General features: G+C 41.9%; 2 protein-coding genes across 2 annotated transcripts in view; both read left to right on the plus strand.

The window, feature by feature from the left end:
- Positions 1 to 15,928, plus strand: part of LOC114661678 (zinc finger protein 658B-like) — a 278,339-nt gene that overhangs the window by 41,494 nt on the left and 220,917 nt on the right. The gene's annotated exons all lie outside the window — the stretch shown is intronic.
- Positions 252 to 5,784, plus strand: LOC114643261 (piggyBac transposable element-derived protein 4-like). Its single transcript, XM_051935141.1, has 2 exons — positions 252 to 1,186; positions 2,120 to 5,784. Exons 1-2 carry the CDS (start codon positions 973 to 975, stop codon positions 4,894 to 4,896), a joined length of 2,991 nt encoding a protein of 996 aa, XP_051791101.1. The 5' UTR covers positions 252 to 972; the 3' UTR covers positions 4,897 to 5,784.

The following is a 15,928-nucleotide window of genomic DNA, read 5'->3' on the forward strand; positions in this document are numbered from 1 at the left end:
AAAGTGAAGCGGTCCTCCCCATGTTTGCGTGGGTTTCCTTCCACAATCCAAAGACATGCAGGTTAGGTGCATTGGTGATCCTAAATTGTCCCTAGTGTGTGCTTGGTGTGTGTGTGTGTGTGCCCTGCGGTGGGCTGGCGCCCTGCCCGGGGTTTGTTTCCTGTCTTGTGCCCTGTGTTGGCTGGGATTGGCTCCAGCAGACCCCCGTGACCCTGTAATTAGCATATAGCGGGTTGGATGATGGCTGGATGAAAAGTGAAGCAAAATGCCCCCTTTTATTGGCTAACTGAAAAGATTACAATATGCAAGCTTTCTAGGCAACTCAGGCCCCTTCTTCAGGCAAGATCATCTTTTCGTATCCAAACCTTCGAAATTAGTTCCTCTGCAATATGTTCCTAATTTTAATCCATTACATAAACAAAGAGAGACACATTTTCGCTGTAACCATTGTCTCCCCCAGCGATGCATTTACTATCATGAATAATAAAAGTTGAGAATTGCCTAAATAATTGATATGCAACGTCTAAAAAAATCTCAAAGTCGTTTCTTGTCTTAAAAAAGAAAACTTGTTTTAAATTCAACGTGGAAGCAATATGATAATTCCAATTAAACTTACCGAAAAAGCGTTCGTGTTGTGAAGTGTGACATTTGATATTACGGAAACTCTTTACCAAGGGCGTCTGGGAAATGAAGTCTTTAAGGAGTCTCGAGGCACGCTTTTTTATGGGGGCGGGGGCGCGCATGCCTAATTAGACATCTATTCGGCCTTTTTCGTGTCGGAAGCGGAAATTAAAGTGGCTTGCCTTGTACCGCGCAATCTGAAACTCTTTATAAACAAACCGTCTGCCGATTCCACGGGCAGGGTATTGGGATAGTTAAAAGGATTTAAAACCAGTAGATGGGAATACTCGGAGGACGAGTAAGACCAGGAAGTGGTAAAGACGTGATCGCCTCCGAACGACTACTGCTAAGATGAGGCAAGAAGCTGGGGCTCCTGTCACCGAGGACGGGCTCGCTACACAGGCGGTGGCATCAGAATGGAAACACGAGGCGAATGAAGCAGCCTTATCTGGAACGAGCCATGATTGGATTTTAACCGACTGTGTGAGTTTAGCGGCCATCGAGGCAAGTCACACCCGGGATGAAACTGAAATGAATGAGAGGAGCGAGACAGGTGGAGGTGGAGGTGAGTTAACACTTCTAATTCGAAGTAATAGTAATAATAATACGTTGTATTCATATATCATTGACGGGATAGCCATGGTTAAAGCTGTAACCGTTAGTCTATTTTTTCAAATAAAGTTGTCCATAATCGGTGTGCAACCCGTAATAGTATGGATTGCGAGTTTGAAACCTGAAATAGTGCCTGAAATTTCTTTATTTTTGTTAGTAAATGTATTTTTAATTTAATAAAATGTAGTAATCAATTTAACCACTTGTCATTTTTGTTGTTTATGGAGCTGGTGTGCAGCACCCTCGACAATACACTTAACCTTGCAGAGCTAATGGGATTTGTCAGTAAAATAAGCCAGGCTGGTCAAGACTGAGAGCAGTGCCTTCACTGGAGGCAGCGCAGTTGATGTGATTGTTTGGAGGCCCCCTGGTCATTGTGTCCTAAGGATTCATTCATACCCTCCTTGGCGTCAGGCCCGATGGTTACTCGGGCAACGGTATAGGCGTGTCTTACGCAAGCGTTAGGCCCGAGCGTTACCTTGACAACTGAATTAGAGGCGTTTCGCGTTAGACTCCGGCTGTAAAAGTGCTAGCGGCGTTACCATGGCAACGGTGTGGGTGCGTCCTCGTAATAACATAATGGCGTCTGGTAAGATAAGTTGTTCAGCCGACCAGGTGTTTCATCAGTAGTGACGCTGAGGAGCCTTTCATCAGCACTGATGACAAAGTGAATCTGTCTTCGGGCAGTGAAATTGAAGCGGACAGTGAAAGCGATTCTAATGTGAACGGCAGAAGCAGCTGGGAATCTTACCCTTTTAGACAGCATGGCTACCCTGTATTTGCAGCATACATTTTGTTAATTTTCAGTGTAAGGTTGTACTTCAGATGGAAAGTTAATAGAAAAAGACTTTTACCAACCTTCTTGTTTTGCTGTTTCTTCACACAGGTTTTCCTGAAGTTTCTATCCAATGTGCACAAGGATCCTGTCCCTTCAGCCTTGACCTGTTGAAAACGGAGGCTGCGACTGTCCATAGAACTGAAGATGGCGTCGTTTTGAAATGTGAAGAGGAAGCCACTGAGAATATTTCTTGTGATATTAAGCAAGAAGATAGTAAGTCTGAATTAGTTTTAGATGGCGATATGGGAAAGGAATCCATCAACACCAAGGTGAAAGCATTCATCAGCGTTAAAGAGGAGACCTCTGAAGTTGAAGTTTCCCCTCCTGTTAAAAAACAAAGGCTGACTGTAGACTTTATAGATGAAGATAAAGCCACCATTTTGAAAAGTAAAGAAAGTGGGTTTGGAAGTGAACAGTCTGAGGAGGAGTCAAAAGATTTTTTGCCAATGCACAGTGTGCCAACACAGCAGTCACTTGTGGCTAATGTTGAGCTTCACGTTTCTGATAAAAACTTGGAGCAGCTCAATAAATTAAACAATTGTAAATCGTACCAGGAACCCGACTCCACAGAACACCTGTCCCCAGGTGCAGATTTCACAGAGGCGGTTAGGTCTGCTTCATTCATTAGAGAGCAGCAGGGAATTCACGCAGAAGAAACACCCAACATCTCCACTGCTGATGGGAAGATTTTTGGTAATTCAGAGAAATTCTCCTGTACTTCAGACATTCGACAACGCCGGCAAATACATAAGGGTGAAAAAACAAACTGTTGTACTAAATATCGAAGGTGTTTAATCCGTGGCTCAGGCTTGAGGTGGCACAGGTCTGTTCACCTATCAGTAAAGCCTCACCAGTGTAGCCAATGTGCGAAAACTTTCAAATGGAATTGCAAGCCTAGATGGCGTTGTAGCAACTGCAGTGGAGAAAGACCATACCAGTGTAGAGAATGCGAGCGGACTGTTAGCCGGGCTGAACTTCTTAAAATGCACCAAAGAACTCCTACAGGAGGAACGCTCTACAAATGTACTAAATGTGGAAAGAGTTGCAGGAGGAGGGCGTGTCTCAAACTACACCTGAGGAGACATACGGGACAAAAAACATACAAATGCACTGCATGTGGAAAGAATTTCCGGCAGACGAGGCACCTTAAAGTCTTTGGCGTTAACTCTGAGTCTGACTCTGGCTCAGAATTGATGAATCGGTCATCAGACATCGACATGGACAGTGACAGTGAAAGCGACTCCTGTTCAGTCGATTCCGACCCGCCAAGTTTCAGCGATGCTCGTGTTTGGTGTCGGCTTCATGTTACTGCTGACCATCCTGCACCTCCTCGTTTCCCATTTACGGGCAACCCTGGCCTAAAGGTGTCTGTTGGTCATGATTATCTGGACTATTTACGACTGTTCATTGATGATAGTCTGATGGAAAAAATAGTTAATGAAACGAACCGCTATGCCGAACAGTGTCAGAAAAGTCACAGTAAACCATTTGCTCGTCCCAATCGCTGGCAGCCTGTCACTGCAGATGACATGTGGGTATTTTTCGGTCTCCTGATACTGCAGGGTATTTTGGGTAAACCAGTGCAGAGATGGTACTGGTCCACAAACCGGTTGTTGCAGACACCCATTTTCAGTGAAGTTATGAGCGAGTGTCGTTTTTCACTCATTATGAAATACCTGCACTTCACTAATAACGAGGACTATGATGAAGCCAATCACCCAGCACCCAGACTGTTTAAACTGTGGGAAATTTATCAGGCAATCGTCAATAATATGCAGAAGGTGTATGTACCTGAGCGGGACGTAAGCATTCATGAAAGTCTGATGGATTTCAAGGGAAGGCTGTCATGGATACAGTACATCTCCTCCAAGCGAGCAAGATTTGGGATCAAGTTCTACATGCTGTGTGAAGCAAGTTCTGGATACATCTGGAACTCGATCCTTCACACAGGTAAAGGGACCCGGTGGGAGGACAAGTACAGTCAATACAATGTTGCTACATCATCTGTGCTCTCACTGGCGGACCCTTTGCTTGACCATGGTTACTGTATAACAATGGACAGTTATTGTACTTCACCTGCACTGCTTGAAATTTTAATTCAAAGAAAAACGGATGCATACGGCAGTGTGCGACCGAATCGCCGTGATATGCCTGGTGACTTCAGCCTCGTGGAGCTGCAGCGTGGTGCAGTAGCTGCGTGGCAAAAAGGCAAAATGATTGCCATCAAGTGGAATGACAGGAAAGACGTCTGCCTCCTAAGCACTGTTCACAACGCCGACACTGTCCATGTTCGCGTCAGGGGAAATGAGGGAGTCGCTAAGCCGTGTGCCGTGGTCGCCTACAATAACACAATGGGCGGTTTCGACCGTGTGGATCGGGCACTGACATTCTACCCTGTCATGTACAAGAGACAGAAAAAATATTACAAGAAAATCTTTCGACATCTGCTCGAACAGTGCCTATGGAATGCATTTGTCCTATACAAAAAGACCATCGACAAAGCCCTAAGTCACGCGGACTTCACGTGGAAGGTGGTGGAAAGCATTCTGAAGAAGCACCAGCCGTCGACCTCGTCTGGAATGGTGGGTCGTCGTCGCACAACCTGTGTGAATCCCGAACGTCTGATCGGTCGACATTTCATCGACCACTGCCCTCCAACAGCGAAGAAGAAGAATCCTACACGAATGTGTGTTGTTTGTTGCTCTAAACGTGACGAGACGGGCAAGAAAGTGCGCAAAGAAACACGCTTCTACTGTCCCGATTGTAACGTCGGGCTGTGCGTCGGTAAATGTTTTAAAACGTATCACACAAAAGACGTGTACTAAATCATCATTCGTACAGCAGCGAACATTCGACAGACCTTTCCTATTGTAATTATGTTGATGTTTTTGAATTTTTCTGTTACACGTAACATTTTTTCATGGGGGGGGGGGGTAAATCAACATTTTTAGCTTGTTTTCCCAGGGGAAACTGAACACTAAAGACTTTAAATTTAATAAAAAGATTCACAAGGGACAAAAGGATGTACGAACGCACTTACTGTTGATAGGCTTTCACTAGGCCTTAATGCCTCAGAGTCCATTAGGGAATTCACACTGTAATCAAAACTGACGGCCATTATGAACAATGCTGCATATCCAGTTTGTGACACAGTAGCATTGTTGACTCAAAATAAGTGTACCAGGCAAGGCTACTGGCATCGGGATCACTTAAGGAAAGGCCCACCGAATCAATAAGCTGAGAAGAAGGCAGGCTCAGTTACAGGACGCTCCCTGGACCCGCTGGTGGTTGTAGTGGAGGAGAGAATGAAGACTAAACTAAATGCTCTCATGAACAATGCTGCACGTATGCGGTCTGTGATACACTAGCATTCAGGATTTCAATAGAAGTGTGTCACGAAATGCTACTGGGGCTCCTTCATACTTACTGCAGTACATCTTAACCTAACCTCGTGCCTCACCGGGGACTTCTCTAATCTTCTAGTGTGTGTTTAAAAGGGCATGTTGTTTGTTATAATATTTCTTGAATTTTTGTAAAAAGTTACTGTAAAGTTCCTTCTTGGAATAAGTAAAATTCTATCCACCATTTAGTTTTAGCATCAATTTTGTGAAACGGTATACAAAACCAAATTTGGCTTTTTCTCTCATCATTAAAGACGTTGCAGTAAGGTGCTGAATTCCAGATGAACTTGTATAAACTGTTGTGTTTCTCATTGTGTTATTTCAGAAAGGAATATACTGTAGGTACTGAACACCTCCAGCCATTATTTGTCATAGCCATTCCTGTGTATCATTTTCAGCTTAAACTGAGCAATCAAAAACTTGAAATGCTCCTGAATAGCTGGTACATTGTAATCTTTTTAGTTAGCCAATAAAAGGTGTCATCTTACAAGGCCATTCCTTAAGTGGAAAAAAATGCTGCCTATAATCATTAGGTGGCGCTAACGTATCGTGTATAACAATTCAAATAACATCCACAAGAACATTATACAATGCATTTAATTATTACAAACGTGTGCCTTCTGTTGGCATGAAAGACGGATAGGAGCCGGTCAGACACGCAAACAGTTATCCTTCTATTAAGGTTGGATATCATCTCCCCAACAAGTCTAAACCAGAGAGCAAAGTAGAGAAGAATCTGCAGTCTATCAGTAAGCATTGGACACCACGCAGAAACCATCAATCCCTGGACATATGCTTAGTTCTATAAACGGTTCCAATTACACAGTCACTTATATATAAACACACCTTATCTCCTCATAAATGTACTATTTGGAACAACTGACATGTTCAAAATTAGAAATAACTTTTTAAATTTGGTATATGATTTTGATAAAATACTAAATGATATTGGTGTTTTAAATAATTGCTAGCAAATAAGATTAATGTTAAACTTAATGAATATTGTAGTGTAATAAATGCAATTCTTAGAGAAATGTAGACGTAAGGAGTTGTGGTGATAGTCCACATTAAACAAGAGGATCATCAGATAGACTGTACTGGCTGAGTGAAGCAAGAATCCATGAGCCTCAGGGAGGAGTTTGTTAGTATTAAAGAGGAGACATCAGAAGTGGAACTTTCTTCTTCTATTAAAGAAAGCTTATAAATCTCACCATCTGCAAAGTTAAGGACGACGGTCTCGGAGTGTCTCTGCATGGAGATCGATCACCTGCTCACCAGGTGTGTAGGCCTGAAGGTGAGTGTGATGGTAATGGAAAACTGAGAGTTGATTTATTACAGAGAGCATGCAAAAGCATCGTCTGATCCCAAGTGTAAATGATAATATTATCTGTGATAAAAGTTCCAAGACATTTAGTGAATTACACCAGGACAAAATACACAAGGAACTTCAAGCAGGAAGTGGTGTGTCCTGAGGTGTTGAACAACGTTCAGCTGTGGTTCAGACCTCCAGCAGTGTGACATGGGAGCAAATGCTCTTTAACGTGCCAAATGTAGAAGGAGATGCCAAAATGATTCAGACCTTCAACAGCACCAGCTCATTCGCATGGATAATAAACCTTACCAATGTAACATATGTGGAAAGTGCCTTTAAATTGAAAGTCGGTCCTGAAATGGTATGAAAAAATAAAACCTCATGAGTGTACCAAATGCAGAAAGAGTTTCACAAATAATTCTGACCTGACACGGTACCAAATAATTCACACGGAAAAGAAATCTTACCAGGTTCTTGAATGTGAGAAGAGCTTTGTGTGCACCTCATGCCTTAAAATACACTGCCGAGTTCACAGCTGAGAAAAGCCCTTCCAGTGTACTGAATGCAGGAAGGCATTTGGCCGGCTAAGCGACTTAAACTGTACTGGAGGACTCGTACTCGAGAAAAGCCAAACCGGTGTACAGAGGGTGGAAAGACTTTCTGACAGATTTCATTACTTATTGGCCATCCGAAGATACACACTGGGGAGAAGCCATACCAGTGCACTAAATGTAGGAAGAGTTTCACCAGGCTGATGGGTCTCAAAAGCCACCACAGAATTCACTTAAAAGAAACCCCTCATCTGTGTAATGAATGCAGGAAGAGCTTCTTCTGAGCTTTGAGCCTTAAAAGGCATCAGAGAATTCATACCAGAGAAAACATTCATCAGTGTAACGAGTGTGGGAAGACTTTAATTCATTTGACGTATCTCGAGAGGCGCCTCAGAACTCACACGGGAGAAAAGCCTTTCCATTGTGTGGAATGTGGACGGGTGTTCAGCCAGGCCAATACCCTTGAAAAGCACCAGAGAACTCACACCGGCGAGAGGCCACACCAGTACATGGAGTGTGGTGAGACTTTCCGGCAGACTTCATCATTGAAGCAACATCAGAAGATTCACGCGGGGGAGAAGAGTGTGGAAAGACTTACTGTCTGGTGCAGGGCCTCAGATGGCACCAGAGGACCTATTGGGCCGAAAAACCGTTTAAGTGTACGGAGTATGGGAAATCCTTCAGCTGGTGTTCAGCCTTTAAAAAGTTCCTGAAAATTCACACCGGATGGCAGAAGATGCCCAAAGACATTGAAAAGGTCCCCACTGACCGCCTGCATGCCCAGTCTGTGATGTGCATTCCTGAGTGATGGGACTTGTTAGGTGTGTTTGCATGTGAAGGGCATTTTGATTCATTTTAGTGGTTTCATTCTATCAAACTACCCGATCAAGCTAATTAAGTTATTTGATTCATCAATAATAAAAAGCAAAACCTTTCAGGTGTACTTCTTTAATTACAATGTATAATTTATTATATTAAATATTAAATATACTGATAATTCATATATTATAATATTGACCTCTTTGAAAGCCTGAAATGTGATAATATAGTGAAAAAGCTTCATCAAAATATAACACTAATTTCCAGAATTATAAGTAAACAAGAATTGTGAGACTCGTCCTCAGGTAATGATTCAGTGATTTACTTTGCGAGTCAAATGAATGAGACTCTTGTGGCACATTCTCCGGTAATGATTCAGTTCAAACTCAAGAGAGTTAGTGAATGAGATCTGCTCTGTGCATTCACTGAGCCATAAAAAGTGCACACTGAAGTGAAGCTGAAAGCAAAATAATTGATAGAAGTTAGAATAATAATTTTATAAGGGTTTATTTTGTGTGACTAATGTTTTGGCTATGCTAAAGTACATAAACATATTAGGTTAATATTGTTTCCAATAATATTATAATACAACAAATTGTACAAAAACAAACAAAATATTCTGCTATAAATGTGCTGTTAATTACTGTACTTGTATGACAAATGAAAAAATGATGGCTGATGGTATCATGTCTGCATGTTCAAGAAAATTGACTTCCATGATTTACTGAAAAGAGACTTTCAGAAAGAACAAATCGTTTGCCAATTACCCATCATTAACGTGATAAACACCTACTGGCGACTGTCATTGTCCTGCTTCTCTGTCCGCATGAGACACCTTAGTTCCGAGTGGAGCAATTTTGTAGAAATTTGGCACACTAATTCTTCAAGGATATTTGTTAGGAAAGTTACATTTTCATTGAGATATCTTAAATAGAGTGTGCTACACGAGAGGTTTACAAATATTTAAATCAAGATACCCCATCTGGTCAGGGTCCCGCACCAATGCGAGCGGCAGAGACATGAAGTGGCTGACACGTTGCGTGCCCCAAGGGGGGTGGGCAAGCAAAGTGAGCAGGGAGCAAAACCCCCAGTATGTATATATATACAGTGGTGTGAAAAACTATTTGCCCCCTTCCTGATTTCTTATTCTTTTGCATGTTTGTCACACAAAATGTTTCTGATCATCAAACACATTTAACCATTAGTCAAATATAACACAAGTAAACACAAAATGCAGTTTGTAAATGGTGGTTTTTATTTTTTAGGGAGAAAAAAAATCCAAACCTACATGGCCCTGTGTGAAAAAGTAATTGCCCCCTTGTTAAAAAATAACCTAACTGTGGTGTATCACACCTGAGTTCAATTTCCGTAGCCACCCCCAGGCCTGATTACTGCCACACCTGTTTCAATCAAGAAATCACTTAAATAGGAGCTGCCTGACACAGAGAAGTAGACCAAAAGCACCTCAAAAGCTAGACATCATGCCAAGATCCAAAGAAATTCAGGAACAAATGAGAACAGAAGTAATTGAGATCTATCAGTCTGGTAAAGGTTATAAAGCCATTTCTAAAGCTTTGGGACTCCAGCGAACCACAGTGAGAGCCATTATCCACAAATGGCAAAAACATGGAACAGTGGTGAACCTTCCCAGGAGTGGCTGGCCGACCAAAATTACCCCAAGAGCGCAGAGACGACTCATCCGAGAGGTCACAAAAGACCCCAGGACAACGTCTAAAGAACTGCAGGCCTCACTTGCCTCAATTAAGGTCAGTGTTCACGACTCCACCATAAGAAAGAGACTGGGCAAAAACGGCCTGCATGGCAGATTTCCAAGACGCAAACCACCGTTAAGCAAAAAGAACATTAGGGCTTGTCTCAATTTTGCTAAGAAACATCTCAATGATTGCCAAGACTTTTGGGAAAATACCTTGTGGACTGATGAGTCAAAAGTTGAACTTTTTGGAAGGCAAATGTCCCGTTACATCTGGCGTAAAAGGAACACAGCATTTCAGAAAAAGAACATCATACCAACAGTAAAATATGGTGGTGGTAGTGTGATGGTCTGGGGTTGTTTTGCTGCTTCAGGACCTGGAAGGCTTGCTGTGATAGATGGAACCATGAATTCTACTGTCTACCAAAAAATCCTGAAGGAGAATGTCCGGCCATCTGTTCGTCAACTCAAGCTGAAGCGATCTTGGGTGCTGCAACAGGACAATGACCGAAAACACACCAGCAAATCCACCTCTGAATGGCTGAAGAAAAACAAAATGAAGACTTTGGAGTGGCCTAGTCAAAGTCCTGACCTGAATCCAATTGAGATGCTATGGCATGACCTTAAAAAGGCGGTTCATGCTAGAAAACCCTCAAATAAAGCTGAATTACAACAATTTTGCAAAGATGAGTGGGCCAAAATTCCTCCAGAGCGCTGTAAAAGACTCATTGCAAGTTATCGCAAACGCTTGATTGCAGTTATTGCTGCTAAGGGTGGCCCAACCAGTTATTAGGTTCAGGGGGCAATTACTTTTTCACACAGGGCCATGTAGGTTTGGATTTTTTTTTCTCCCTAAATAATAAAAACCATCATTTAAAAACTGCATTTTGTGTTTACTTGTGTTATATTTGACTAATGGTTAAATGTGTTTGATGATCAGAAACATTTTGTGTGACAAACATGCAAAAGAATAAGAAATCACGAAGGGGGCAAATTGTTTTTCACACCACTGTATATATATATATATATATATGTATATTCATGGCATTCGTAATCTGAATCACAATCTGATTGTATGGGTGGTTTACCTACCAGGTAACGCTTGTGGTTGGTCTGCAAGCCGGCAAACATCTGCCACTGTGCCCTCTTTCAGTTGGGGTGCAGTGAGTGTGTATGCCTGATGAGCCCAGAATTAGGGCGAAACATGTGTCGCGTACTGTTTACATTATTTGACAGTAAAACATTGCAACATTCTATGATCTGCTTCTCGCAATATATATATATATATATATATATATATATATATATATATATATATATATATATATATATATATAAATATATATATATAAGGCTTTTTCACTCAGTAAGTAAAAATGATCTGACTGCATTGGGTGAAAGTGTACCTCCATTGGAGACAGCAGTTGTCTTGGGTAAAGAACAGGTGGAATCCATGGATAACAAGGTAGGAATTAAGAAACAGCAGGATGTGTGGGACAAGTGTACAGTTGGATGGGTCACACTAGGCTAAATTCTACTTTGGAAACTTTTGGGTAACATGTGGATGTTGTGTGCGAACACTGTAGGGTTCTATGGAACATGCTATACTGGAATGTAGTAAATATTCTGAAAAGCGGGAAAGGATGTTTGGGAAAATAAAAGGAAGACCAGGAGATGTTGATAATAGGGATATTTTAGGAGTAAAGGAGGGAAAGGTTAAATTGTGTATAGCACTAGAGAGTTTTTAATCACTATCAGGTTATGTGAAAGAATTTGATACTGCCTGTTCTGCTTCACACGCCTATACTGTACAGTAGGTGGCTAGAATGCACCATCACAACAGATGAAGTCCGCTATTAACTCAAGAGGAAGAAGAAAATCTCTACAACAATGCAAATAAATCCCTTTAGAGTCTGGCTCCAGATATTCAGTGTGGGGCTCCACCAGGGCCGGATTTTCCTATAGGCTAACTAGGCTTCAGCCTAGGGCCTCAAGATCAAGAGGGGCCTACATTCAAATTGTTAGCACAATTAAAATTACACTATTCTAAAAACAGTGAACACTAAAACACTGAACCGAAAATAAGGAGAAATTCTACGCATGTGACTAATAAACAAACATGAAAATGTATTAGTTAAGATCAACGCGTATTACGTATTTTATTATCTCTCATGTAATTTACAAACTTAAAAATGGAAGGTGAAAGGGCCTCATAAGTGGAATAGCCTAGGGCCTCTTTTCATATAAATCCGACCCTGGGATCCACCCTCTGAGAAGTCACAGGCAGAAGCATCGAGAGACCAAGCCTGGCCATGACGTTTCGTTGTTAGTTTTGCAGAGGGGCGGCCATGCACAGTGTCGGCCTATTACAGTATGTTTCCGCCCACACCTCTGGGCAACATAACACGGGCACTGGTTGCATGGGGTGCGTCTCCGGGTTATTTGTACTTGTCTTACATAAGTGGACCTGCCAACTGCCGTAAAGGACAGTTATCGAAGAAGAACAAGACGTGCTGAGCTCGATACAGTTTCTTATGCTTACTTCTGACCTCGGAATGAATTCAGTCCGGACTGGGACCATTAAACGTGGAATTAACACCGCTGAGCACTACCGGTAAGTGAACGTTTGACTTTCGCATGTTGTATGTGTGGGAGCAGCTGTGTTGCAGCCTTGAGTGCTTGCGGGTTTGTTTGTTTTTAACGTAGTAAGGTGGAGTTCGTGTCTTCGCTGTCCACTTAGTACTGTGCTGGGACTGCAGGTATTGTGTTGCCGTTCGTCAAATGACATTAATTAAAAAAGTGCGCCTAATGTCGTCTGTATCTGTATGGATTTAGTAGAACTCGCCAAATCATCTGACAAAACCTAACCGTACGTGGACTGGCGACATTCGAGATAGGCTATACTAAATTAGCAGTCCGCAGTCTGACTGCCGGAAGAATACAGAAGTACTTTGGAAGACCAAGGAATGAAAATAAAGGAACAAGACAGAATATACAGTATGAGGGATAATGACAATTAGGATCCCGAAGTTTTGAAGGGTTTGGATCAGTTTAAATATCTTGGGAATGATGTTAGCCCACGATGGAGGATTAGATGTAGAGATAACCAGCAGAGTGCAGCATGGGTGGGACAACTGGAAAAATGTATCAGGAGTATTGTGTGGAGTTGAGCTGTGGACAGTAAAGGGAGATCAGGAGAAGTTGAAAGTTACAGAAATAAGAAGGTTGAAATTCATGTGTGGAGTTACAAAGAAGGACAGAATATGAAATGAGAGAAACAGGTACAACAAAAGTGGTAGAGAAAGCTTAGAAAGTATAAGAAAGTGGGTTGATGTTGCGTGGACATGTGGGGAGGAGAGGCAACAAATATGTTGGCAAAAGAGTGATGGACATGGAAGTACAGGGAAAGAGAAAGTGGAGGTGCATGGATAAAGTAAGGGAAGACTTGAAGGAGAAGGTCTGACTGGGGAGGAGGTGCAGGGCTGAGCTTTATGCAGAAGGATGATCAGGCTCTTCAACCCCTCAGAGAAGTGGGAAAAGAGAGAGATGAAGAAAGTGTCAAAAAGCCCAATTCAATCCTTCAGTGCTGTTCAGTGTTGTATAATAATAAATTGTGAAAACTGCCAAGGGTGTGAATACTTTTTATAGTCATGATATTGTGGTGGGATATGGTGCTGTAGTAAAGAGCAAGTATTCTTGTCATCCTTTCAAGTACAGTATTTAAAAGTGTTGCACCACATGGCACCATCTACCTTACAGTAAAAGGCAAAGGTCTCTGTGTGTGTGTGTGTGTGTGTGTCTGTCCGTCCATCTGATCCCTAAAAGCAATTTGATTGGTCAGTTTGGCTTTGGTAACTTAATTAAAAGAGCATAAGTGAGACATATATGAGGAGGAGTAAAGGTGTAGGAGGCACACTGAGAGTCGCCTTCAAAGATGGGAAGTGGAAAAAAGCACAGGAGGCAGGAAATAATGACAGAATCTGCAAAGCAGGCACTGCAGGAATGTGTGCGACAGATGGAGCAGCGCCGGTCAAGAGAATTTCATACATCTTGCCTGAAGAAGGGGCCTGAGTTGCCTCGAAAGCTTGCATATTGTAATCTTTTTAGTTAGCCAATAAAAGGGGTCATTTTGCTTGGCTTTTCTCTACATACACTTAAGGAGACAGGAAAGGTGCTGAAGGGTAAGAGGTATCAAATATTTTCTAATTTTCTCATACACAACTCACACCTACTGTGTGGACTTATTGGGGAGGCCTGGGATAAATGCGTTAGCAGCTTTTTGAATAATTTTTGTTTTAATCTGATTTGTATTTTTCATGTTTTTTGTTCTTCCCCCTCATTGTAGTTTATGCAGAGACTGAAGAACAGCTGGTCTGAATCCACCATTGTTGGCATCCCCGGTTCTCTCCAGTAATGACACATCCTCTGGGTAGACAGTCAGCACTCTGCCACAAAAGGCTACAAAGCATGGATGAGCCCCAGCTGTTCTTTAAAAGACCAGATAGTTCTGATGGCACCTTAGCATCACCAACCCAGTAAGTCTGTGCCCATTTATGTCCAGTTTACTGAGTTACACTGACCTGGGCTCTTGCCTTGGTGTTCCACTTGACTTGACCATTTTAAAGGTGGACTGGTGGTTTAAAATATGGGGCACAAGGTACAAGACCACAATGCTGAACTCTCAGGATGCATTTTTAAACACTGATGTCTTGTGGAGACAATTCACATATCTCAATGAACTGGAAGTGATGTCCGGATGATGAGTGTAATAATCTTTATTGGAGAAATTCCATATGAAGCCATAGCAGGGTGACAATTTCTGATTACTTAACCAAAGGCACACTCTTTTACGTGTTATGCAAATTAAGTAACATTTTAAAATAAAGTTTTCAAAATCTACACCAGAAACAACAATGTGCAAGTTAAAATGAGACAACCCAAGCTATGAACAATCTTCTTTTCTTACCAACTTTAAATAATAATAATCTCAAAAGGCATTGTTCATTTTAAATAGACTGTCTTGACGTGGCTTTGGTCAATTTTTGTCAAAGTCGTTCAGTCCAAAGTCTTGCAGTAAGAAAAAAAACAACCTCTATCAGTCCCCTGGCGGCAGCGTATAGCCTAAGATTAATGTGAAGAAATGAGAAGAGGGCCGCAGGTTAGCGGTCACAACATAAGGGGTGCTGAGGGGTGTGTGGGTGAGTCTCCTAACTGGAGTCTCTGTGTTGCTGAATCGGGAGATGCACCTTCAGTGCCAGCTTGAAATGCACTTCATCTGGTGTCCATGCTATTTCACATCCAATTTATGAAGTGTAAATTAGATTTTGAACTCCACAAGAAGCAATCGGGGAATAGGAAGGATATTCATCAAAAAGGTGTGGATATCACTAAACAGACTCCAGTTTTATAGGTACTTAATTTAACATTTATTCTGTGGAGAACGCATTGTAGGTTTATAGCAATGGCCTGTCCTGCTGTTTCCCCTAATTGAGCCCACCAGTCCAGCTCAAGTGTAGACAAACCTTACTCCTCATTCTTGATGTCCAGTAATTCTCACTTCAGAGTTTTGTTTGATTTACTGTATGCTCTTCACCCTCCATATCTCAGTGTCCATTGACTCTTTGTCTCCTTTTTCCCAGGACACCTTTAATCTCTGGTGCTCTGGAAAGTTTGTCAGCTTCACGTGAAAGCATCAATGTGGCCTGCATAACTTGTAACGACTTGATGAGAGGACCATGACGAAGAAACACCACAAGCTTTTAGCCTGTCAGAGTGGGACGCCAGCTTTCAATTTATTTCACTCTGCTGTGCTTTCAGGGTTCCATTTGGTGTCCTCCCACTAATGGCAAACCTAACAACCTGACCTGGCAAACTGTCAAATGTTTAGGATTAATAAAGATTATGTAGTAGTGGGTTAGGAAAATGGATGAGTGAAACTTAATAATAAAACAGATGTGTGAATGCATTTTTCAATGAACATTTTAAAAGGCTATTGGGATGCTGGGGTTCAGTTACTATTTTTAATATGGTATGTTTGCATGATGAGCTAGTGGACTCCTACTC

Source organism: Erpetoichthys calabaricus, chromosome 12, assembly GCF_900747795.2.
Source record: "Erpetoichthys calabaricus chromosome 12, fErpCal1.3, whole genome shotgun sequence".
Lineage (NCBI taxonomy): Eukaryota > Metazoa > Chordata > Cladistia > Polypteriformes > Polypteridae > Erpetoichthys > Erpetoichthys calabaricus.

Coding starts and splice junctions, on each gene's coding strand:
- LOC114643261 (XM_051935141.1), top strand. CDS start 973: ATGAGGCAAGAAGCTGGGGCTCCTGTCACCGAGGACGGGCTCGCTACA. Junction 1,187..2,119: donor CGAGACAGGTGGAGGTGGAG/GTGAGTTAACAC, acceptor TTCTTCACACAG/GTTTTCCTGAAGTTTCTATC.